This window comes from Trichomycterus rosablanca, chromosome 15 (genome assembly GCF_030014385.1).
Source record: "Trichomycterus rosablanca isolate fTriRos1 chromosome 15, fTriRos1.hap1, whole genome shotgun sequence".
Lineage (NCBI taxonomy): Eukaryota > Metazoa > Chordata > Actinopteri > Siluriformes > Trichomycteridae > Trichomycterus > Trichomycterus rosablanca.
The window spans coordinates 17,959,357-17,986,720 of NC_086002.1; the positions used below are offsets into that span (position 1 = coordinate 17,959,357).

The following is a 27,364-nucleotide window of genomic DNA, read 5'->3' on the forward strand; positions in this document are numbered from 1 at the left end:
GTGTAGTGTGTGCATGTGTGTGTAATGTGTGTAGTGTGTGCATGTGTGTGTAATGTGTGTAATGTGTGCATGTGTGTGTAATGGATACATGTGTGTGTAGTGTGTGCATGTGTGTGTAATGTGTGTAGTGTGTGCATGTGTGTGTAATGTGTGTAGTGTGTCCATGTGTGTGTAATGTGTATAATGTGTGTGTAATGTGTACATGTGTGTATAATGTGTGCATGTGTGTGTAATGTGTACATGTGTGTGTAATGTGTGCATGTGTATGTAATGTGTGCATGTGTGTGTAATGTGTACATGTGTGTGTAATGTGTGCATGTGTGTGCATGTGTGTGTAATGTGTGCATGTGTGTGTAATGTGTACATGTGTGTGTAATGTGTGCATGTGTGTAATGTGTGCATGTTTGTGCATGTGTGTGTAATGTGTGCATGTGTGTGTAATGTGTACATGTGTATGTAATGTGTACATGTGTGTGTAATGTGTGCATGTGTGTGTAATGTGTGCATGTGTGTGTAATGTGTACATGTGTGTATAATGTGTGCATGTGTGTGTAATGTGTACATGTGTGTGTAATGTGTGCATGTGTGTAATGTGTACATGTGTGTGTAATGTGTACGTGTGTGTAATGTGTACATGTGTGTGTAATGTGTGCATGTGTGTGTAATGTGTACATGTGTGTGTAATGTGTACGTGTGTGTGTAATGTGTACGTGTGTGTGTAATGTGTACATGTGTGTATAATGTGTGCATGTGTGTGTAATGTGTGCATGTGTGTGTCATGTGTGCATGTGTGTGTAATGTGTGCATGTGTGTGTGTAATGTGTGCATGTGTGTGCATGTGTGTGTCATGTGTGCATGTGTGTGTCATGTGTGCATGTGTGTGTTTAGGTGTGTCTGTGTATAAATCAACAGTAACTCACTTTAGTTCCTTCAGGTTACATTGTGGATCCTCCTGTAGATCTTTGAGCAGTTTTACTCCTGATTCTCCTGAATGATTGAAGTCCAGACTCAGTTCTCTCAGACGTGATGATGGATTTGATTTCAGAGCTGAAGCCAGAGCAGTAAAACCTTCTGTAATACTGTAGCTCCTCAACCTGCAGAAGAAAATCAGTTAATAAAAATCATACATCATCTTCTCCCACCTCCTCCTCCATCTCCATTCAGATCCACAACCAGACAACATACATCACTGAGAAATCTTCAACATGTAAAACTATTCTATTATATTAATGATAAAGTGTTTTATCTTGTGTGGGGAAAATGAGTAAAATATGAAACTCTTACACACATCAATAACAGTTTCTGTATGAATGATCTTCTGTATCTACAGTGTGAAAGTGAAGATCTTACTCCAGTATCTCCAGTTTACAGTGTGGATTCTCCAGTCCAGCAGAGAGCAGCTTCACTCCTGAATCCTTCAGTTCATTGTAACTCAGGATCAGATGTTTCAGACTGGAGGAGTTTAAACTGAGAACTGAGGACAGAACTTCACAACTTTTCTCTGTTAGATTACAATCCCTCAACCTGGAGAGAAATAATCAGATCAATCAGAGAAAGTATTAGATCTGATAATATTACCCAGAATGCATTGCAAATGAAAGTGAAAGCTGTTAAACTGATGATGCTGAATCTGTAATTGTTCCAAAGTGAGTGTAAAATGTAATTTCAGACTTAAAATGGATTCCACATTTTAAATGCACTTTCACAGTTCAAATGTGGGATCTTCAGTAGATCTAGTGGTGTTAAACTCCTAATATATCAGGATGGTGGGTAGAGCAGCTGGTAGAGCGAGTACTGCACTGCAACACAGTTCCTGAGCTCCAAGGTTCAATTATCTGGTTATTGTCTGTGAAGAGTTTTGTATGTTCTCCCAATAGTTCCCTGCATTTTATGTTTTTTTTTTCTAAACATAAAAACATTCGAGGGTAAATTAGCTACTCTAAGTGGCTCCTGGTGTGAGTTATTGTATCTAAAAGTGTGTGTGTGTGTGTACATGAAAGAAGACACACTTCCTGGTTTGCTTCAGAGTGAAACAGATCTTCTGTATCTACAGTGTGAAAGTGAAGATCTTACTTCAGTATCTCCAGTTTACAGTGTGGATTCTCCAGTCCAGCAGAGAGCAGCTTCACTCCTGAATCCTTCAGTTTATTGTTACTCAGGTTCAGATGTTTCAGACTGGAGGAGTTTAAACTGAGAACTGAGGACAGAACTTCACAACTTTCCTCTGTTAGATCACAACACCACAACCTGGAGAGAAATAATCAGATCAATCAGAGAAATGAAAGACGTCACCCTGCACCAGTAGGTGGAATCCAAGAAGGAGATCTGATAATATTACCCAGACTGCATTGCAGATAAAAGTGAAAGCAGTTGAATTGATGATGCTGAATCAGTAATCGTTCGAACAACTTGTTAGCTGGTAGATCATTTAACAACAATCACACTACAACATCTACACATTCAAAACCAAAAACCCTCCAAACACCAACTAATGGAACCTGAGATTTCAGTTCTAGTTTAATTAATGATGCTTCATAATCACACAGGAGTCTGAATCATTATCAGATGTTTTCATAGTGGTGTTTAAAGTAATATATCAGGATGGTGGGTGGAGCAGCTGGTAGAGCGAGTACTGCAATGCAACACAGTTCCTGAGCTCCTAGGTTCAATTATCTGGTTATTGTCTGTGAAGAGTTTTGTATGTTCTCCCAATAGGTCCCTGCATTTTATGTTTTTTTTTTTCTGAACATAAAAACATTCGAGGGTAAATTAGCTACTCTAAGTGGCTCCTGGTGTGAGTTATTGTATCTAAAAGTGTGTGCACATGAAAGAAGACACACTTCCTGGTTTTAAGTGGTGTGGCTCTTATGGGAAAAGCTCATTTTCCACCAGGTTGCACCACATGAACCCCCTGTGATATCAGAAGCTAAAGTTGAACAAAGTGAAATTAATGATGATGTAACATGAACTGTCAGAGTTGTGATGTAAACACTTTTTCCAACATGGCCGAACAATCCAACAAATAATAATGTAGAATTTGTATGTTAATTCTAACAGTAAATCAGGTGAATGAGTTTCTCCTCTCAGAAACCTACTGCCTGATGTGCACATGAAAACAGCATCACTCCAGGGTGTGTCACCACTATACTTGTACTGTTTCCCACCACGCCCCTGACCAGGATGAAGTGGTTAATGTAACTGAATGAGTCCTGATGTATAAAACTTTGTAATCATTAAAAACCTGATTTGATTTTAGAACATCAAACCCCCAGCTATTCAGATCTAACTGAAGCACAACTGATGATTTCTGGTTAAAACTGATTTACTGGTCGTTACTGGCTTGTTACTAAAATATTGCTGTTACCTCTGTGAATGTTGCTAACTAAAAAGCTAATCCACAAAATTCATTTTATTCCTGTATAGAGGAACACTGAGAAGATAAAAATAGCAGTTATTACTGAATCACATTTTTCTTCATCCATGATAAATTCCTACAGCAGGTTCAACACCAGAAACTCAGGTGCTGCTAGTTTAGGATCTAATCTCAGGTAAGTTAGTGAGCTAAAGTAAAGAAACAATTATGATAGGATGTGATGATGTATGAAGACTCCAAAGAGTCCCAAACAAACCATCCACCAAGGTTCTGCTTTTATTAAAATTATGCTTCAGAGTGAAACAGATCTTCTGTATCTACAGTGTGAAAGTAAAGATCTTACTCCAGTATCTCCAGTTTACAGTGTGGATTCTCCAGTCCAGCAGAGAGCAGCTTCACTCCTGAATCCTTCAGTTTATTGTTACCCAGGTTCAGATGTTTCAGACTGGAGGAGTTTAAACTGAGAACTGAGGACAGAACTAAACAACTTTCCTCTGTTAGATTACACTTCCACAACCTGGAGAGAAATAATAGATAAATCAGAGAAAGTATTAGATCTGATAATATTACCCAGAATGCATTGCAGATGAAAGTGAAAGCAGTTCAATTGATGATGCTGAATATGTATTTGTTCCAAAGTGAGTGTAAAATGTGATTTCAGACTTAAAATGGATTCCACATTTGAAATGCACTTTCACAGTTCAAATGTGGGATCTTCAGTAGATCTAGTGATGTTAAACTCCTAATATATCAGGATGGTGGGTGGAGCAGCTGGTAGAGCGAGTACTGCAATGCAACACAGTTCCTGAGCTCCTAGGTTCAATTATCTGGTTATTGTCTGTGAAGAGTTTTGTATGTTCTCCCAATAGTTCCCTGCATTTATGTTTTTTTTTTCTGAACATAAAAACATTCGAGGGTAAATTAGCTACTCTAAGTGGCTCCTGGTGTGAGTTATTGTATCTAAAAGTGTGTGTGTGTGTGTGTGTGTGCACATAAAAGAAGACACACAGCCTGGTTTGCTTCAGAGTGAAACAGATCTTCTGTATCTACAGTGTGAAAGTGAAGATCTTACTCCAGTATCTCCAGTTTACAGTGTGGATTCTCCAGTCCAGCAGAGAGCAGCTTCACTCCTAAATCCTTCAGTTCATTGTAACTCAGGTTCAGATGTTTCAGACTGGAGGAGTTTAAACTGAGAACTGAGGACAGAACTTCACAACTTTCCTCTGTTAGATCACAATTACACAACCTGGAGAGAAATAATCAGATCAATCAGAGAAATGAAAGACGTCACCCTGCACCAGTAGAAAGAATCCAAGAAGGAGATCTGATAATATTACCCAGACTGCAGTGCAGATGAAGGTGAAAGCAGTTGAATTGATGATGCTAAATCAGTAATCATTCCAACAGCTTGTTAGCTGGTAGATCATTTAGCAACAATCACACTATGACATCTACACACTTAAAACCAAAAATCCTCCAAACACCAACCAATGGAACCTGAGATCAGATGTTTTCATAGTGGTGTTTAAAGTAATATATCAGGATGGTGGGTTGAGCAGCTGGTAGAGCGAGTACTGCAATGCAACACAGTTCCTGAGCTCCTAGGTTCAATTATCTGGTTACTGTCTGTGAAGAGTTTTGTACGTTCTCCCAATAGTTCCGTTTTTTATGTTTTTTTTTTTTTCTGAACACAAAAACATCCGAGAGTAAATTAGCTACTCTAAGTGGCCCCTGGTGTGAGTTATTGTATCTAAAAGTGTGTGTACATGAAAGAAGACACACGTCCTGGTTTTAAGTGGTGTGGCTCTTATGGGAAAAGCTCATTTCCCACCAGGTTGCACCACATGAACCCCCTGTGATATCAGAAGCTAAAGTTGAACAAAGTGAAATTTATGATGATGTAACATGAACTGTCTGAGTTGTGATGTAAACACTTTTTTCCAACATGGCCGAACAATCCAACAAATAATAATGTAGAATTTGTATGTTAATTCTAACAGTAAATCAGGTGAATGAGTTTCTCCTCTCAGAAACCTACTGCCTGATGTGCACATGAAAACAGCATCACTCCAGGGTGTGTTTCTACTATACTCGGACTGTTTCCCACCACGCCCCTGACCAGGATGAAGTGGTTAATGTAACTGAATGAGTCCTGATGTATAAAACTTTGTAATCATTAAAAACCTGATTTGATTTTAGAACATCAAACCCCCCAGCTATTCAGATCTAACTGAAGCACAACTGATGATTTCTGGTTAAAACTGATTTACTGGTCGTTACTGGCTTGTTACTAAAATATTGCTGTTACCTCTGTGAATGTTGCTAACTAAAAAGCTAATCCACAAAATTCATTTTATTCCTGTATAGAAGAACACTGAGAAGATAAAAATAGCAGTTATTACTGAATCACATTTTTCTTCATCCATGATAAATTCCTACAGCAGGTTCAACACCAGAAACTCAGGTGCTGCTAGTTTAGGATCTAATCTCAGGTAAGTTAGTGAGCTACAGTAAAGAAACAATTATGACAGGATGTGATGATGCATGAAGACTCCAAAGAGTCCCAAACAAACCATCCACCAAGGTTCAGCTTTTATTAAAATGATGCTTCAGAGTGAAACAGATCTTCTGTATCTACAGTGTGAAAGTGAAGATCTTACCTCAGTATCTCCAGTTTACAGTGTGGATTCTCCAGTCCAGCAGAGAGCAGCTTCACTCCTGAATCCTTCAGGTCATTGTTACTCAGGTTCAGATGTTTCAGACTGGAGGAGTTTAAACTGAGAACTGAGGACAGAACTTCACAACTTTCCTCTGTTAGATTACACTCCCACAACCTGGAGAGAAATAATCAGATCAATCAGAGAAATGAAAGACGTCACCCTGCAGCAGTAGGTGGAATCCATGTAGCAAATCTGATAATATTACCCAGACTGCATTGCAGATAAAAGTGAAAGCAGTTGAATTGATGATGCTGAATCAGTAATCGTTCCAACAGCTTGTTAGCTGGTAGATCATTTAGCAACAATCACACTATGACATCTACACATTCAAAACCAAAAACCCTCCAAACACCAACTAATGGAACCTGAGATTTCAGTTCTAGTTTAATTAATGATGCTTCATAATCACACAGGAGTCTGAATCATTATCAGATGTTTTCATAGTGGTGTTTAAAGTAATATATCAGGATGGTGGGTGGAGCAGCTGGTAGAGCGAGTACTGCAATGCAACACAGTTCCTGAGCTCCTAGGTTTAATTATCTTTTTTTGTTATTGTCTATGTAGAGTTTTGTATGTTCCCCCAATAGTTCCCAGCATTTTATGTTTTTTTTTTTCTGAACACAAAAACATCCGAGAGTAAATTAGCTACTCTAAGTGGCTCCTGGTGTGAGTTATTGTATCTAAAAGTGTGTGTACATGAAAGAAGACACACGTCCTGGTTTTAAGTGGTGTGGCTCTTATGGGAAAAGCTCATTTTCCACCAGGTTGTACCACATGAACCCCCTGTGATATCAGAAGCTAAAGTTGAACAAAGTGAAATTTATGATGATGTAACATGAACTGTCTGAGTTGTGATGTAAACACTTTTTCCAACATGGCCGAACAATCCAACAAATAATAATGTAGAATTTGTATGTTAATTCTAACAGTAAATCAGGTGAATGAGTTTCTCCTCTCAGAAACCTACTGCCTGATGTGCACATGAAAACAGCATCACTCCAGGGTGTGTTTCTACTATACTTGGATTGTTTCCCACCACGCCCCTGACCAGGATGAAGTGGTTAATGTAACTGAATGAGTCCTGATGTAAAAACTTTGTAATCATTAAAAACGTGATTTGATTTTAGAACATCAAACCCCCAGCTATTCAGATCTAACTGAAGCACAACTGATGATTTCTGGTTAAAACTGATTTACTGGTCGTTACTGGCTTGTTACTAAAATATTGCTGTTACCTCTGTGAATGTTGCTAACTAAAAAGCTAATACACAAAATTCATTTTATTCCTGTATAGAGGAACACTGAGAAGATAAAAAATAGCAGTTATTACTGAATCACATTTTTCTTCATCCATGATAAATTCCTACAGCAGGTTCAACACCAGAAACTCAGGTGCTGCTAGTTTAGGATCTAATCTCAGGTAAGTTAGTGAGCTACAGTAAAGAAACAATCATGCTAGGATGTGATGATGTATGAAGACTCCAAAGAGTCCCAAACAAACCATCTACCAAGGTTCTGCTTTTATTAAAATGATGCTTTAGAGTGAAACAGATCTTCTGTATCTACAGTGTGAAAGTAAAGATCTTACTCCAGTATCTCCAGTTTACAGTGTGGATTCTCCAGTCCAGCAGAGAGCAGCTTCACTCCTGAATCCTTCAGTTCATTGTAACTCAGGTTCAGATGTTTCAGACTGGAGGAGTTTAAACTGAGAACTGAGGACAGAACTTCACAACTTTCCTCTGTTAGATCACAACCAAACAACCTGGAGAGAAATAATCAGATCAATCAGAGAAATGAAAGACGTCACCCTGCACCAGTAGATAGAATCCAAGAAGGAGATCTGATAATATTACCCAGAATGCATTGCAGATGAAAGTGAAAGCTGTTCAACTGATGATGCTGAATCTGTAATTGTTCCAAAGTGAGTGTAAAATGTGATTTCAGACTTAAAATGGATTCCACATTTTAAATGCACTTTCACAGTTCAAATGTGGGATCTTCAGTAGATCTAGTGATGTTAAACTCCTAATATATCAGGATGGTGGGTGGAGCAGCTGGTAGAGCAAGTACTGCACTGCAACACAGTTCCTGAGCTCCTAGGTTCAATTATCTGGTTATTGTCTGTGAAGAGTTTTGTATGTTCTCCCAATAGTTCCCTGCATTTTATGTATTTTTTTTTCTGAACATAACTTTCGAGGGCAAATTAGCTACTCTAAGTGGCTCCTGGTGTGAGTCATTGTATCTAAAATTGTGTGTGTACATGAAAGAAGACACACTTCCTGGATTGCTTCAGAGTGAAACAGATCTTCTGTATCTACAGTGTGAAAGTGAAGATCTTACTCCAGTATCTCCAGTTTACAGTGTGGATTCTCCAGTCCAGCAGAGAGCAGCTTCACTCCTGAATCCTTCAGTTTATTGTAACTCAGGTTCAGATGTTTCAGACTGGAGGAGTTTAAACTGAGAACTGAAGACAGAACTTCACAACTTTCCTCTGTTAGATCACAACACCTCAACCTGGAGAGAAATAATCAGATCAATCAGAGAAATGAAAGATGTCACCCTGCAGCAGTAGGTAGAATCCAAGAAGGAGATCTGATAATATTACCCAGACTGCAGTGCAGATGAAAGTGAAAGCAACTGAGTTGATGATTCGGAATGTGTGTGTCACCCTGAGATGGTTTATTTGTTTACACTGATTGTTTCCCAGGATGAAGTGATTAGTGTAAATGAATGAATGTGTATAAAACTTTGTAAATAATTTTATACTTTTTTAAATTTATCCTTCGGGATTAATAAAGTATCTATCTAAAAGTGAAAATCTTACTCCAGTATCTCCAGTTTACAGTGTGGATTCTCCAGTCCAGCAGAGAGCAGCTTCACTCCTGAATCCTTCAGTTTATTGTTATTCAGGTCCAGATGTTTCAGACTGGAGGAGTTTAAACTGAGAACTGAGAACCAATAGCAAGACTGCTCTACTGTACTAATTTTCAAACTATACTACATATTTAAAAAGATTGTTCATTATTAATGTATTTCTCTCTTTAATACTGAACTTCATTTTATTTTTTTAAAAGAAATAATAAAAAGAAAGTTTGTCATAATTTGTCTTCAAAATTATTATTATTTTTTTTAAATCAGGAAAAAAATTGTATCGTGAACCCAGTATCGTGAATCACATTGAATCGTGGGTAGAGTGTATCGTTACAACCCTACTCAGTATAATTAGCAGAGTGCAAGTTAGTAGGTGGTGTAAAAAAAGACAGCATAATTATTTTATTTTATTAAATTAACTAAATTAAAGTTAATTTCAGACACATTTTAGGATCAGACTGCAACACTAGTTTAGCAACTTCTCAGTTTTGTGAATCTAATTATTAGTATTTAATTGATGAACTTATGAATCAAATGTCAATGAATGACTCACTCAGCTTTTCTTGATTCTTTCACCACTGGCAGCAGCTTCAGAAGACCTTCATGTGATGGGTAATATTTCCTCAAATTAAACTCATCCAGCTCCTGATCTGAGTTCAGCAACACAAATACCAGAGTCGACCACTCAGCAGGAGACAGATGGTGTCTATCGTGATGAAGAGAACCTTCTCTGTTGAGGTATTTTTGAACTTCCTGCACTAGAGAATCATCGTTCAGTTCATTCAGACAGTGGAACAGATTGATAGATTTCTCTGGAGAGGGATTCTCACTGATCTTCTTCTTGATGTACCTGACTGTTTCTTCTTTGTTGTAGGAGCTACTTCCTGTTTGTGGCAGTAGGCCTCGTAAAAGAGTCTGATTGGACTCCAGTGAGAGACCCAAGAGGAAGCGGAGGAAAAGATCCAGGTGTCCATTCTTACTCTGTAAGGCCTCGTCCACTGCACTCTTCAGAAAGTCAGTGTTTTTTCTGTTTTTGTTGATAAGGGTGAGAAATTCATATAAAGCAGCCAGAAACTCCTGAACACTCAGGTGCACAAAGCTGAAGACCTGACCCAGGTACAATCCAGCCTCCTCTCTAAAGATTTGGGTGCAGACTCCTGAGTACACTGATGTGTTTTTGACATCAATGCCACACTCTGTCAGGTCTTCCTCATAGAAGATCAGGTTTCCTTTCTCCAGCTGTTGGGAGGCCAGTTTTCCCAGTGCCAGTATCATCTCTCTGGTCTGGTGTGGATCAGGGTCAGATTTCCCATGATACTTTTGTTCCTTGTGTTTGATCTGAAAGATCAGAAAGTAAGTGAACATTTCAGTCAGAGTCAGAGTTTTGGGGATTTTGTTCCCCTTGGCTCCATCCAGAATTCTCTCTAGAACAGAGGCTGAGATCCAGCAGAACACTGGAATGTGACACAAGATATAGAGGCTTCTTGATGACTTTATGTGAGTGATGATTTTACTAGCCAGGTTCTCATCACTGATCCTCTTCCTGAAGTACTCCTCTTTCTGAGGATCACTGAACCCTCGTACCTCTGTTACCTGGTCTACACACTCAGTAGGGATCTGATTGGCTGCTCCTGGTCGAGTGGTGATCCAGAGGTCAGCAGAGGGAAGCAGGTTCCCCTTGATGAGGTTTGTCAGCAGCACATCCATTTTTACTGACTCCGTTATGTTACACAATCGCTCATTATTTTGAAAACCTAGAGGAAGTCGACACTCATCCAGACCATCAAAGATGAACAAAACTTTATAAATATCACAGTCTAATGATGGCAGACCTTTCACTTCTGGGAAAAACTGATGAAGAAGTTCCATCAGACTGAGATTTTCCTGCTTCATCAAGTTCAGCTCTCTAAAAGGAAGTGGAAATATGAAGATGACGTCCTGATTTGCTTTTCCTTCAGCCCAGTCCAGAATGAACTTCTGCACTGAAACTGTTTTTCCAATTCCAGCGATTCCTTTAGTCAGCACAGTTCTGATGGACGAGTTTGTAAAGAGGTTGTTACATTTGATGGGAATCTCCTTTGCTGCTGGTCTTCTGGATGCTGCTTCAATCTGTCTGACCTCATGTTCATTATTGACGTCTCCACTCCAACCCTCTGTGATGTAGAGCTCTGTGAAGATCTTATTCAGAAGTGCTGAGCTTCCATGCTGGGAGATTCCTTCACTGATTCTTTTACATTTCTCTCTCAGGTTTGATTTGAGTTTTTCCTGATATACAGAGACCAGTTCTAATAAACAGAGATTATGAATCAGTATTTTACTGCATAATTTAAACACACTGTATATCATTTAATATTTTAATAAATAGTTTAAACCTCAATTATTATAATTTGCATATTTGTAGATGTAGTGACCAATATCACAGTTCAAATTTTTATCTAATGTCAAGTAGGGCTGCACGACATTGGAAAAAAACTGACATTACGATATTTTCTTTTCCTGCGATAATATTGCGATATAAAAAAAAATGCAGGAATTTTCACAACATTATTAATAATATTAATAATGCATGTATCTTACTCTAATTAAGGGGCTCATCTGTGAAAAAGGGTGGTGCCTACAAGGGATACAAGAGATTATGACAAGCTACATCTTTGTACTCGGTTGAAACTGAGCATTAAACTAAGAAAGCTTCAATATCACATGAGGGAATTAACAGGATTGACAAAATTGGTCATTTAATATTTTATTTCACAATTAAAACCTCTTCAAGTAGTAAACATTATTTAAAAAAAAAAAAAAAGACCTTTGGGCTTCAGCCCAGGGGCCCCAAATAATTGAGGGCCCCGGATTGGCTGCTTTATTTATTTTTATTTTTTATTTTGTTAGTTATTTTGGTTAATAAGAATAGGGAAGCTTACAAACCAGTGATTGTGTAAATCATTTACACGTTATTCATATTTCTGACTGTTGATTGGCCAGATAAACTATAACGAGCTGTAGCAGTACTGTAATGAACAAGTATGTGAGTGACATTCAGCTCAGCCAATCAGAATGCAGCACCGGGTTTATACGTTCTGCAGTTAGTTTTGTATGTGAGACTCGCTGTATGGTCCCAGCATGGAAGTTCGGGTTCTGGAACTAGGCGGTCTAAAGTGCTGTAACGCTCATTGAAGTCCTGAATAAACAGTTAAAGTGACTCGACCCTGTCGTGTGCTTTTATTCCCACACCTCCACCACCACGCAGTAAAAGACCTGTAGCATCCCCACGGGACAGCGTCTAGGTGAGCCGACCCTCTGCGGTAGCAAGTGGCTAATGCTAGTGCCACGATAGCGAAAGTAAAAACACGACAATATTTTCGCTAAGTAAAATATAAAAATAACTAAAAGACAGTGAAATATCAAAATACATATAATCACAATACACAGTAAGTGCACAGCAAGGGATTTATATTTATATATGTAGGGGGGCCACAACCAGCCATAGCCCCTGAGCCCACAGGCAGGTTAAATCGCCTCTGCATGTTAGCGCCATCCCACCTCATTCCATTGGTTTTAATGGCAAGATGCTAAATGCTAAACGCGAAACCCGATGAAATCGCTAAGTAGCCGCGTTCCAATAACCTAAGTCATTGACTTAATAGAATCCTCTCTACCTATCCCCTCTGCCTATGTAGGTAGTACAGCAAGGCAGCTCACTAGGTTTTTGAACACACTGGTAGATATTACATGGAAAATGAGAACGGTGTGAATTGTGTCAAGCAGCAAAAAAGTTGTAGCATGACGTATTTGATTTAATTTGCATTAAGTAACATCGCACGTCCTGCGATGTGACTATCGCGCATGCACACATCGCGATGTCGATGCTGAAACGAAATACCGTGCAGCCCTAATGTCAAGTACCTGGTGCTCGTAAAATGTTACATAATAGGATAGAATTCAATGACTAATCAGAAACCTAGTTGATTCTGGAAAGATAAATATGAAAGATTTTTTTAACTATTTATTAATGATATAATTTCTAAGTATTTAGGTCTCTTACTCCTCTGCAGGGTGTTAGCGAGGTCTGTCTTGTTCATGATCTTGAGAACATTCAGTGTGATCTTTAGCGCCCCCTCTCTGAAACTACTTAGATCTTTCTTGTCATTCACCTCCTGCTCAGAGCATGCTGGGTAATCTTCATTCAGTAGCTTTTTGAACTTGTTTAGCTCATTCTTTAACATGTTGATGACTTTAACCTCCAGTTCCTGTTGAGGAATTTAGAAGAACAGATCATCACAATTAGTGATGTACTTACTGCACACATTCTTGCTTTTTCTTGTATTTTGTATACATGCACATTGTACTACCTACCTACCTACCTACCTACCTACCTACCTACCTACCTACCTACCTACCTACCTACCTACCTACCTACAGTGGGGAAAATAAGTATTTGATCCCCTGCTGATTTTGTATGTTTACCCCCTTACAAACACTTGAACAGTCTATAATTTTTATGGAAGGTTTATTTTAACAGAGAGAGACAGAATATCAACAAAAAATCCAGAAAAAAAAAACATTAAATAAAGGTTATAAATTAATTTGTATTTGATTAGGTGAAATAAGTATTCGATGCCCTAGCAAAACGTGACTTAGTACGTGGTGGAGAAACCCTTGTTGGCAAGCACAGAGGTCAGACGTTTCATGTAGTTGGTCACCAGGTTTGTGCACATCTCAGGGGGATTTTGGCCCACTCCTCTTTACACAATCTCTCCAAATCCTGAAGGTTTCGAGGCTGTCGCTTGGAAACTAAAAGTTTGAGCTCCCTCCACAGATTTTCCTTTGTTATCTTGGCTGTATGTTTTGGGTCATTGTTATGCTGGAAGACCCATCCACGACCCATCTTCAGTGTTCTGGCTGAGGCCAGGAGGTTCTCATTCAAGATTCTATGGTACATGGCCCCATTCATCAGCCCCTCAATGCGATGAAGTCTTCCTGTACCCTTAGCAGAGAAACAGCCCCAAAGCAGAATGTTTCCACCTCCATGTTTGACAGTGGGGATGGTGTTCTTGGGGTCATATCCAGCATTTCTCTGCCTCCAAACACGGCGAGTGGAATTGATGCCAAAGAGCTCAATTTTGGTCTCATCTGACCATATCACATTCTCCCAAGCTTTCTCTGAATCATTCAGGTGTTCATTGGCAAACTTCAGACGAGCCTGTACATGAGCCTTCTTGAGCAGAGGGACTTTGCAGGCACTGCAGGATCTCAATCCATTACGGCGAAGTGTGTTACTAATGGTTATCTTGGTGACTGTGCTCCCAGCTCCCTTGAGATCATTGACAAGCTCCTCCTGTGTAATTCTGGACTGACCTCACCTTCTCAGAATCATTCTTACCCCACCAGGTGAGATCTTGCATGGAGCTCCAGAGCGAGGGCGATTAACTGTGATCTTGTATTTCTTCCATTTTCGAATTATCGCACCAACAGTGGTCTCTTTCTCACCAAGCTTCTTGCTGATGGTCTTGTAGCCCATTCCAGCCTTGTGCAGGTCTACAATCTTGTCCCTGATGTCCTTTGATAGCTCTTTGGTCTTGCCCATGGTGGTCGAGAGATTTGAACAGAAGAAACTGATTCTGTGACAGGAGTCTTTTATACAGGCACAGGACTAATTTGTGTGCCTCATGGGCACATAACCGGTCTGTGGGGGTCAGAATTCTTGCTGGTTGGTAGGGGATCAAATACTTATTTCCCTTAATTAAATACAAATTAATTTATAACTTTTATTTAATGTTTTTTTTCTGGATTTTTTGTTGATATTCTGTCTCTCTCTGTTAAAATAAACCTTCCATAAAAATTATAGACTGTTCAAGTCTTTGTGAGGGGGTAAACTTACAAAATCAGCAGGGGATCAAATACTTATTTCCCCCACTCTAACATCTAAGAGGGTCCAGAATCCAAAATCAACATACGATTAGGGCTGGACGATATGGCTAAAATTTATATCACGATATAACAATAAATTAGCTTTCACATTTACTGGATTTCAGCATTTGTATACAGACAAAAACACGAAATCATTCTCAAATAAACATAAGCTTTGACAATATATAATATAATATATTAACATGTCTTAACCAGAGGTGAAAAGAGTACTAAAATATTGTACTCAAGTAAAAGTACTATTACTTTAATGAATTTTTACTTAAGTACGAGTAAAGTTACTAGTCTAAAAATCTACTCAAGTAAAAAGTAACTCATTTAAAATGTACTCAGAGTAAACTTTACTTAGTCTCTTCTGTCTAATGCAAACAGGACAAGTGGATATATCTCACAATAGTTGTTTTTAATTAAAATATAATAGAAAAACAACATTTAAAACATTTAGGGATGTGTAATGTGTCATTTTAGTCCCATAAAACTTTTTCAAACTGTATAACCACTAGTGATGTGTCGTAGAATGATTCGATTCTATTGAACGGCCCTTTAAACTGAAATAAAGGAACCGACTCACGCTTCTAGGAGTCGCTATGTATATATACGACTCTTTAAAAGGAACCGAGACAAAATATTCGACTCCTCGTCGCAGAATTCACTGCCGCAGTTTCCCAGACGCGATTTCTTTAGCGTTTTTTATTTACTCAGTAACGGATGTTATTTCAAATGTAGCGAATTACAATTCTTAATACAAAACATACTTAAGTAAAAGTAAAATTACAGGCTGTAAAATTTACTTTAAAAATTACAAGAAAAAACTACTCAATTACACTCAAGCGGAGTGTAATCAGAGCAGTGACGCTGAGCACTGGCGTCGTGCCTGTGGCGTACGTTTAAAAATCATATCACCCTTATTGAAACATTTTCTATCGCGATATATATCGATATCGAATTATTGTCCAGCACTACATAAGATCATTACAGTTTTTATTTAAAGAACGACAAACTAGATTAGCATCATTATTATCACTCATACATACATACATACAAACCTTAAATATGGATTCCAGCTCATCTCTGTAAGTAACATTTAATTTCTTCTTTTGTGGTCTGTAAGTAAAAAGACAAATAATCAGTTGTGCAGCTTTTCAGTCTTTATTATACATCACCAATGTACAGAGCAGTACTGAACACTAGCATGTTCCAACATCCAGTTATTGAAACATTTCCTAGCTAATTTGTAAATTGACCAGTTCAGTGAGTTTAATGCATTTAATCCTGAGGAACCGAAAGTAAAAAGACTAGAACATGAGATTATACTGACCCCAGATCAGTAGAACATCCTCCATCTTTAAATGTAAGTGGAGGTTCCATTAAAAAACCAAACATTAAATAACTAATTAATGTTAAGATCTGAAATGTGATTCTTCCAACCTTCTTAAAACTAGAAACTTTATGGCAGATTTAAAAAAAAAAACATGAAATCTAAATGTTTCATATTTTTAAAAAACAAAACATTTTTGGTTTTGATGAAGAGATTTTGATGTTTTGGTATTTGTATTTTTAGTACACACCACTCATTACAGAGTAACCATGACAACTTCATCCCATAAAAGTTTTAATTTAACACAGATGCTAATTCAGGGGTAAATGTAATAAACAATTAGCAGTTTAACAGTTAGTAGTATCACTATGTCAAAAAAAGCACAAAGAGCAGAAAGGCTCACCACCAAGAACATGACAAAGTAACAAACAGCTAGCTTAACTAGATGCTAGGTTAGTTTATATAAAGTCACATCTATTAAAAAAGGAATGCCTGAGTTTTAAATGTCTGCAAACTTAGCGATGCTTTATAATGCTTTTTAACACCAGTATGCTAATAACACAACCACGACTAATATGATTTAACATTCTTTAAAACATTAATTTATATTTATTTATTACAATTTTAATATACACTAGATATAAACATTAATATGCTCTTATTTAGACTTTTTCCTGAATTTGTGGACTTAATCTCAGCTACTTAATCTAGTCTTGGACTTAACCAAAGAGGGTTTAGCAGTCCTACACAGTTTAGATTGTCCTTCAATTCCCAGAATTACTACCTCAGATCAGTAGATGAGTCCCTAAAGTGGTTTGGTCCAGTAACCAGTTACTCTTCACTAAACAAATAATTATTATATATATATATATATATATATATATATATATATATATATATATATATATATATATATATATATATATATACAGTGTATCACAAAAGTGAGTACACCCCTCACATTTCTGCAGATATTTAAGTATATCTTTTCATGGGACAACACTGACAAAATGACACTTTGACACAATGAAAAGTAGTCTGTTTGCAGCTTATATAACAGTGTAAATTTATTCTTCCCTCAAAATAACTCAATATACAGCCATTAATGTCTAAACCACCGGCAACAAAAGTGAGTACACCCCTAAGAGACTACACCCCTAAATGTCCAAATTGAGCACTGCCTGTCATTTTCCCTCCAAAATGTCATGTGATTTGTTAGTGTTACTAGGTCTCAGGTGTGCATAGGGAGCAGGTGTGTTTAATTTAGTAGTACAGCTCTCACACTCTCTCATACTGGTCACTGAAAGTTCCAACATGGCACCTCATGGCAAAGAACTCTCTGAGGATCTTAAAAGACGAATTGTTGCGCTACATGAAGATGGCCAAGGCTACAAGAAGATTGCCAACACCCTGAAACTGAGCTGCAGCACAGTGGCCAAGATCATCCAGCGTTTTAAAAGAGCAGGGTCCACTCAGAACAGACCTCGCGTTGGTCGTCCAAAGAAGCTGAGTGCACGTGCTCAGCATCACATCCAAATGCTGTCTTTGAAAGATAGGCGCAGGAGTGCTGTCAGCATTGCTGCAGAGATTGAAAAGGTGGGGGGTCAGCCTGTCAGTGCTCAGACCATACGCCGCACACTACATCAAATTGGTCTGCATGGCTGTCACCCCAGAAGGAAGCCTCTCCTGAAGTCTCTACACAAGAAAGCCCGCAAACAGTTTGCTGAAGACATGTCAACAAAGGACATGGATTACTGGAACCATGTCCTATGGTCTGATGAGACCAAGATTAATTTGTTTGGTTCAGATGGTCTCAAGCATGTGTAGCGGTAATCAGGTGAGGAGTACAAAGATAAGTGTGTCATACCTACAGTCAAGCATGGTGGTGGGAATGCCATGGTCTGGGGCTGCATGAGTGCAGCAGGTGTTGGGGAGTTACATTTCATTGAGGGACACATGAACTCCAATATGTACTGTGAAATACTGAAGCAGAGCATGATCCCCTCCCTCCGGAAACTGGGTCGCAGGGCAGTGTTCCAGCATGATAATGACCCCAAACACACCTCTAAGACGACCACTGCTTTATTGAAGAGGCTGAGGGTAAAGGTGATGGACTGGCCAAGCATGTCTCCAGACCTAAACCCAATAGAACATCTTTGGGGCATCCTCAAGCGGAAGGTGGAGGAGCGCAAAGTCTCGAATATCCGCCAGCTCCGTGATGTCGTCATGGAGGAGTGGAAAAGCATTCCAGTGGCAACCTGTGAAGCTCTGGTAAACTCCATGCCCAGGAGAGTTAAGGCAGTTCTGGGAAATAATGGTGGCCACACAAAATATTGACACTTCAGGAACTTTCACTAAGGGGTGTACTCACTTTTGTTGCCGGTGGTTTAGACATTAATGGCTGTATATTGAGTTATTTTGAGGGAAGAATAAATTTACACTGTTATATAAGCTGCACACAGACTACTTTTCATTGTGTCAAAGTGTCATTTTGTCAGTGTTGTCCCATGAAAAGATATACTTAAATATCTGCAGAAATGTGAGGGGTGTACTCACTTTTGTGATACACTGTATATATATATATATTAAGTTTTAGATCTTCATAATGTCAGTCATTTTAACTCTGTGAAAACTAATCAGAACTAAATGAAGTTTAGAAAAATATCTCATTCTAAAAGTTTTTTTGATCTGGGCATTTAGGTGGTGCAGTTGTATAAGGCACTAACACACCATGAGATTATACTGACCTCAGATCAGTAGAACTTCCTTCATCTTTAAATTGAATTGGCATTCCCATTGACCGGTCGCTCTTCATGGAGACACAGCTGGGTTCAGGTGAATCTTGTCTCTTACCCTCCATCACACTGGGGTACAGGTAAAACCAAACATAAATAAACAATATAAAAAGCAGGGGGCACCTAAAAGTTTAAGTTTTTCGAAAAACACCACAAAGGATATTACAAAGTAATCAGACGGCTAGTTATTGATTACTTATACAGTATCTCACAAAAGTGAGTACACCCTAGGGGTGGGCGATATGGCCCTAAAATAATATCACAATATTTCAGGTTATTTTTGCGATAACTATATTTTTGGCGATATAAAAAAACATGGAACATTTTTTTTTTCATTTTAAGAAAACACTATTCCAAAAAAAATAATGTTCAAGTTTTATTTAGAATTAATATAAGTTTCAAACACTTGGTAGAACTATGTAAGAAGTATGTAAGAATTACGCACAGTTTTCTGTATTTTGTCTTTCCAATAAAAATAATGTAACAATGTAATGGCAGAGTCGGACAATTTTCATAGGGGTGGCCAGACTGAGACCATTGCTCACACAGGGGTGGCAGAGAAACTGATACCTTCTTATGTGGTCACTCACTCATTTACTTATACAGACAGTGAGTGCCATGTAGAATTACATCACGAAGACCTGTATAATAATAATAATAATAAGTTTTTTACTCTTCATTTTCCCTGACAAGTGAAAAACCAAAATATAGCAACCTTAACTTTATGAGGAATAAAGATATTCCTTCACAATATTTTATCATTTGGCTGCCAACTTGTGTGTATTGATGACACTTAATTGAACCCCAGAACATGCTAGTGTGAATGCATGGAAAACAAATTTTAATTTTCTTTCAACAATATGATCCAGACTATTAAGCCTGGGGTCGGGTATGTGCCAAAGATAAATTTATGGTTGCCTTGGCATTTTGGAACGAGCTCCTCCATCGCAGAACCACTATCTGCCATACTTGTCGCTGTGCAAAATTGACCCACGTAACGAACGTATGCCATATGCGTAGATGTGTGATGTCATTATGTAATCAATGCAGAATACCGCTATTATCACAATATTATAATAAAAATTATACCGGTATTATCGTGAACGATACGATATAGCACACCCCTAGTACACCCCTCACATTTTTGTAAATATTTTATTATATCTTTTCATGGGACAACACTGAAGATATGACACTTTGATACAATGTAAAGTAGTCAGTGTACAGCTTGTATAACAGTGTACATTTGCTGTGCTCTCAAAATAACTCAACACACAGCCATTAATGTCTAAACCGCTGGCAACATAAGTGAGTACACCCCACAGTGAACATGTCCAAATTGTGCCCAAAGTGTCAATATTTTGTGTGACCACCATTATTATCTAGCACTGCCTTAACCCTCTTGGGCATGGAATTCACCAGAGCTGCACAGGTTGCTACTGGAATCCTCTTCCACTCCTCCATGATGACATCTCGAAGCTGGTGGATGTGCAAGTGAGGTGAATTGGAGACACTGAATTGTCCATGACTGTGTTCAATATAAACTTGTGACCTGATGAGTCTTGTGTAATGAGTAACTACCGTTGCTGTCATGATGTAACAAAAGTGTAAAACATGACGTTAAAATCCTAATAAATAAACAGACATCTGATTTGACAGTCAGTTATTGATTACATGCAGATGTTGATACAACTACTAGGCTACTTATATATAATATATATCAATATATATATATTATATGTTATGCAGTGATAGCTCAGTGGTTAAGGTACTGGACTAATAAACAGACTGTTGGGTCCCTGAGTAAGGCCCTTAACCCTCAATTGCTCATTGTGTAAGTCGCTTTGGATAAAAGTGTCCGCTAAATGCTATATATATATATATGTGGTGGATATACAGTGTATCACAAAAGTGAGTACACCCCTCACATTTCTGCAGATATTTAAGTATATCTTTTCATGGGACAACACTTACAAAATGAAAATTTGACACAATGAAAAGTAGTCTGTGTGCAGCTTATATAACAGTGTAAATTTATTCTTCCCTCAAAATAACTCAAAATACAGCCATTAATGTCTAAACCACCGGCAACAAAAGTGAGTACACCCCTAAGAGACTACACCCCTAAATGTCCAAATTGAGCACTGCTTGTCATTTTCCCTCCAAAATGTCATGTGATTTGTTAGTGTTACTAGGTCTCAGGTATGCATAGGGAGCAGGTGTGTTCAATTTAGTAGTACAGCTCTCATTCTCTCTCATACTGGTCACTGAAAGTTCCAACATGGCACCTCATGGCAAAGAACTCTCTGAGGATCTTAAAAGACAAATTGTTGCGCTACATGAAGATGGCCAAGGCTACAGGAAGATTGCCAACACCCTGTAACTGAGCTGCAGCACAGTGGCCAAGATCATCCAGCGTTTTAAAAGAGCAGGGTCCACTCAGAACAGACCTCGCGTTGGTCATCCAAAGAAGCTGAGTGCACGTGCTCAGCGTCACATCCAACTGCTGTCTTTGAAAGATAGGCGCAGGAGTGCTGTCAGCATTGCTGCAGAGATTGAAAAGGTGGGGGGTCAGCCTGTCAGTGCTCAGACCATACGCCGCACACTACATCAAATTGGTCTGCATGGCTGTCACCCCAGAAGGAAGCCTCTTCTGAAGTCTCTACACAAGAAAGCCCGCAAACAGTTTGCTGAAGACATGTCAACAAAGGACATGGATTACTGGAACCATGTCCTATGGTCTGATGAGACCAAGATTAATTTGTTTGGTTCAGATGGTCTCAAGCATGTGTGGCGGCAATCAGGTGAGAAGTACAAAGATAAGTGTGTCATGCCTACAGTCAAGCATGGTGGTGGGAATGCCATGGTCTGGGGCTGCATGAGTGCAGCAGGTGTTGGGGAGTTACATTTCATTGAGGGACACATGAACTCCAATATGTACTGTGAAATACTGAAGCAGAGCATGATCCCCTCCCTCCGGAAACTGGGTCGCAGGGCAGTGTTCCAGCATGATAATGACCCCAAACACACCTCTAAGATGACCACTGCTTTATTAAAGAGGCTGAGGGTAAAGGTGATGGACTGGCCAAGCATGTCTCCAGACCTAAACCCAATAGAACATCTTTGGGGCATCCTCAAGCGGAAGGTGGAGGAGCGCAAAGTCTCGAATATCCGCCAGCTCCGTGATGTCGTCATGGAGGAGTGGAAAAGCATTCCAGTGGCAACCTGTGAAGCTCTGGTAAACTCCATGCCCAGGAGAGTTAAGGCAGTTCTGGGAAATAATGGTGGCCACACAAAATATTGACACTTCAGGAACTTTCACTAAGGGGTGTACTCACTTTTGTTGCTGGTGGTTTAGACATTAATGGCTGTATATTGAGTTATTTTGAGGGAAGAATAAATTTACACTGTTATATAAGCTGCACACAGACTACTTTTCATTGTGTCAAAGTGTCATTTTGTCAGTGTTGTCCCATGAAAAGATAAACTTAAATATGTGCAGAAATGTGAGGGGTGTACTCACTTTTGTGATACACTGTAAGTGAGTACACCCCTCACATTTCTGCAAATATTTCATTATATCTTTTCATGGGACAACACTATAGACATGAAACTTGGATATAACTTAGAGTAGTCAGTGTACAGCTTGTATAGCAGTGTAGATTTACTGTCTTCTGAAAATAACTCAACACACAGCCATTAATGTCTAAATAGCTGGCAACATAAGTGAGTACACCCCACAGTGAACATGTCCAAATTGTGCCCAAATGTGTCGTTGTCCCTCCCTGGTGTCATGTGTCAAGGTCCCAGGTGTAAATGGGGAGCAGGGCTGTTAAATTTGATGTTTTGGGTACAATTCTCTCATACTGGCCACTGGATATTCAACATGGCACCTCATGGCAAAGAACTCTCTGAGAATGTGAGAAATAGAATTGTTGCTCTCCACAAAGATGGCCTAGGCTATAAGAAGATTGCTAACACCCTGAAACTGAGCTACAGCATGGTGGCCAAGGTCATACAGTGGTTTTCCAGGACAGGTTCCACTCGGAACAGGCTTCGCCAGGGTCGACCAAAGAAGTTGAGTCCACGTGTTCGGCGTCATATCCAGAGGTTGTCTTTAAAAAATAGACACATGAGTGCTGCCAGCATTGCTGCAGAGGTTGAAGACGTGGGAGGTCAGCCTGTCAGTGCTCAGACCATATGCCGCACACTGCATCAACTCGGTCTGCATGGTCGTCATCCCAGAAGGAAGCTGACGCACAAGAAAGCCCTCAAACAGTTTGCTGAAGACAAGCAGTCAAAGAACATGGATTACTGGAATGCCCTGTGGTCTGACGAGACCAAGATAAACTTGTTTGGCTCAGATGGTGTCCAGCATGTGTGGCGGCGCCCTGGTGAGAAGTACCAAGACAACTGTATCTTGCCTACAGTCAAGCATGGTGGTGGTAGCATCATGGTCTTGGGCTGCATGAGTGTTGCTGGCACTGGGGAGCTGTGGTTCATTGAGGGAAACATGAATTCCAACATGTACTGTGACATTCTGAAACAGAGCATGATCCCCTTCCTTCGAAAACTGGGCCTCATGGCAGTTTTCCAACAGGATAACGACCCCAAACACAACCTCCAAGATGACAACTGCCTTGCTGAGAAAGCTGAAGGTAAAGGTGATGGACTAAACCCAATTGAGCACCTGTGGCGCATCCTCAAGTGGAAGGTGGAGGAGTTCAAGGTGTCTAACATCCACCAGCTCCATGATGTCATCATGGAGGAGTGGAAGAGGATTCCAGTAGCAACCTGTGCAGCTCTGGTGAATTCCATGCCCAGGAGGGTTAAGGCAGTGCTGGATAATAATGGTGGTCACACAAAATATTGACACTTTGGGCACAATTTGGACATGTTCACTGTGGGGTGTACTCACTTATGTTGCCAGCTATTTAGACATGAATGGCTGTGTGTTGAGTTATTTTCAGAAGACAGTAAATCTACACTGCTATACAAGCTGTACACTGACTACTCTAAGTTATATCCAAGTTTCATGTCTATAGTGCTGTCCCATGAAAAGATATAATAAAATATTTGCAGAAATGTGAGGGGTGTACTCACTTTTGTGATACACTGTATATATACAGTCCCTGACATAAGTTCTGTCGCTTATCCATGTTGTGGAAACAAAAGCTTATAACCTGACTTTAAATTCATCCATTGGTTTTAGAAATGACTCATATGAAAGCTGAAACCCTCCCAAATGAGGTTTAATTTACGAAAATAAATTTGCTTCACTGCAGAAATATTGATCATTTAATGAACACAGAAAGGTCAGATTTTGGCAAGACAAAAGTTTTGTCGCCCACAGAAAGTAATGTGAAAATCAAACAAATAATTTACTTCAAATACAAAGATATGTTTCATAACATTGGTGAATGAAGTTGTGGTGCTATTAGAGCCATATTTAATATTTTGTGTGACTTCCATGAGCTTTAAGGACTGCATCCATGCGGTTCGACAATGATTCATACAATTTATTGATGAAGTCATCAGGAATAGCAAAGAAATTCATCAAGATTCTTTGGTTTTGTCTTCCAAGCTTCCTCTTTCATCCTACCCCAAACATGCTCAATGATGTTCATGTCTGGTCACTGGGCTGGCCAGTCCTGGAGCACCTTGATATTCTTTGCCTTGAGGAACTTTGATGTAGAGATGGATGTATGAGATGGAGCACCATCCTGCTGCAAAATTTGACCCCTTTTATGATTGGGAATGTAAGAGGTAGCTAATACTTCTTGATATTTTAGGCTATTGATATTGCCTTCCACCTTGCAAATGTTTCGCACACCCCCATACTGAATGTAACCCCAGACCATGATCTTTCCACCACCAAACTTAACAGTTTTCTGGGTGAATCTTGGATCCATACGGGCTCCAGTAGGTCTCCTGCAGTATTTGTGGCGGCTGTGGTGTAATTCAACTGAAGATTCATCTGAGAAATCCACCTTCTGCCACTTTTCCAGCGTCCATCCGTTTAGCAGGCTGTGGGCCTTTTGTTTAGTGCTGGCTTCTGGGCACTGATTCGACCATGGAGGCCATTTCGAGACAGAATCCTACAAACTGTTCTAGTTGACACAGGGACTTGAGGTGACCAGGCCTGGTGGAGCTCTGCTGCAGTGGAAGAGGGGCTGGCTTTGGATTTTCTAACCAACAAACGTTCCTCCTTAGCAGTTGTCTTGCGGGGTCTGCCGGACCTGGGCTTGTCAAAAACATCTCCAGTCTCTTCAAATCTTTTTTTAATTCTTTGTACTTGACGCTGAGACACATTAAAGGTGCCAGCCACCTCTGCAGTGGATCTGGTCTTCAGCCTCTTGATAATCAAGGCTTTGGTCGCAGGGTGGATTTTTGGCATGTTGTCAGAGGTGAAGTTGCAGTTCAAGTGAAGGTCTGGGGTGCTGGGGTTCTTTTTATACACACCCACTATGTAACCGATCAATTAGTGAGCACAGGTGAGGCTGTAAACTAGGATTGGGTGCATTATATGACAAGGCGACAAAACTTTTGTCTTGCCAAAATCTGACCTTTCTGAGTTCATTAAATGATCAATATTTCTGCAGTGAAGCAAATTTATTTTCGTAAATTAAACCTCATTTGGGAGGGTTTCAGCTTTCATATGAGTCATTTCTAAAACCAATGGATGAATTTAAAGTCAGGTTATAAGCTTTTGTTTCCACAACAGGGATAAGCGACAGAACTTCTGTCAGGGATTCTAAAAAGTGGGTGGTGCAGTGATCTAAGACACTGACACACCATGAGATTATACTGACTTTGACTGGTCGCTCTTCATGGAGACACAGCTGGGTTCAGGTGAATCTGGTCTAGTACCCTCCACCACACTGGGGTACAGGTAAAACCAAACATAAAGGAAACAATAAATGGGTGAATGTTTAAATCTGAATTGTGATTCCTCCATCCTAATTCAAGCTGGAAACTTTATGAAAGATTTAATAAGTAAAAATATATTACATTTAGAGGATTTAATATATTTAAAAATAGAAACACTTCCTCTTTGGCCTTAACCAAAGAGGTTGTTGGTGGGCCTACACAGTTACCTACCTCAGATGAGTAGAAGATTCTCTGAAGTGGTTTGGATGCTCCAGTAACCAGTTACTCTTTATTAATAAATAATTATTACAAGTTTTAGAGCTTCATAATTTTAGTCATTTTAACTCTAATTATTTTCTAAACTTGATTTAGTTCTGATTAGTTTTCACATTCAGAAGGTTTTCAGAGCTGGGTGCTTAGGTGGTGCAGCAGTCTAAGTCACTAACACACCATGATATTATACTGACCTCAGATCAGGAAAACATCCTCCATCTTTAAAGGTAATTGGAAGTCCTATTGACCAGTCGCTCTTCATGGAGACACAGCTGGGTTCAGGTGAATCTGGTCTTGTACCCTCCATCATACTGGGGGTACAAGTAAAATAAATATAATGGAACCAACAAATGGGTGAATGTTTAAATGTGAAATGTGATTCTTCCATCCTAATTCAAGCTGGAAACTTTATGGAATATTTATTAAGTAAAAATACATTTAGAGAATTTAATATACTTAGAAAAAAAAAAAAAAAAGAAGCTGTTATTAGTATTTTAGTACACACTTATTACACAGTAACCAAAAACAACAACTTCATCACATGCAAGTTTTAATTTTTAACACAGACGTCATGTTAGCTAATTCAGGGGTAATCAAATTTTTAAACAAACACTTCCAACAAAGGACTCTACTGTATCTCAGCTAGCAGATAATTTAGTTAATTTAACTCAAATTTTCTATTAAAAAATTAATGTCTGAGTTTTAAATGTCTGCAAACTTAGCTACGATTGACAATATTTTTTTTTCTTTTACACTAGTATGCTAATAAAAAACCACATCTGATATGATTTACATTCTTAAATAAATAATCAATATTATTATTACAATTTTAATATACATATTAACATTATCAAGCCTTTATTTGGACTTGGTCTTGAATTTGTCCTTCAATCCCAGAATTACTACCTCAGATCAGTAGAAGTGTCTTCGAAGTGGTGATTATTGAAATGATTATTGAAATGATTATTAAAAGTTTTAGATCTTCATAATTTCAGTCATTTTAACTCTTTAAGTTCTGATTAGTTTTCACATTTTTTTCACATCAGGTTTTCAGAGCTGGGTGCTTAGCAGCTGTCTGAGTCACTAACACACAATGATATTATACTGACCTCAGATCAGGAAAACATCCTCCATCTTTAAAGGTAATTGGTAGTCCTATTGACCAGTCGCTTTTCATGGAGACACAGCTGGGTTCAGGTGAATCTGGTCTCGTACCCTCCAT

At 39.0% G+C, this 27,364-nt stretch overlaps 1 protein-coding gene across 1 annotated transcript; it reads right to left on the reverse strand.

Moving 5' to 3' along the window:
- Positions 1 to 916: 916 nt before the first annotated feature.
- Positions 917 to 27,364, reverse strand: LOC134328331 (NLR family CARD domain-containing protein 3-like). Its single transcript, XM_063009436.1, has 8 exons — positions 27,252 to 27,364; positions 26,337 to 26,453; positions 25,812 to 25,880; positions 18,952 to 19,068; positions 15,933 to 15,990; positions 13,004 to 13,208; positions 9,518 to 11,249; positions 917 to 1,094 (listed from the first exon to the last, which is right to left on the reverse strand). Exons 1-8 carry the CDS (start codon positions 27,362 to 27,364, stop codon positions 917 to 919), a joined length of 2,589 nt encoding a protein of 862 aa, XP_062865506.1.

Bases quoted from the DNA above. Each gene is read 5' to 3' on its own strand.
- LOC134328331 (XM_063009436.1), bottom strand. From the start codon at position 27,364: ATGGAGGGTACGAGACCAGATTCACCTGAACCCAGCTGTGTCTCCATG. The intron at 25,881-26,336 runs GTCAGTATAATA...CCTGTACCCCAG, and splicing joins GGATGTTTTCCTGATCTGAG to TGTGGTGGAGGGTACTAGAC. The intron at 13,209-15,932 runs GTTTGTATGTAT...ATTCCTCAACAG, and splicing joins AGCTGGAATCCATATTTAAG to GAACTGGAGGTTAAAGTCAT.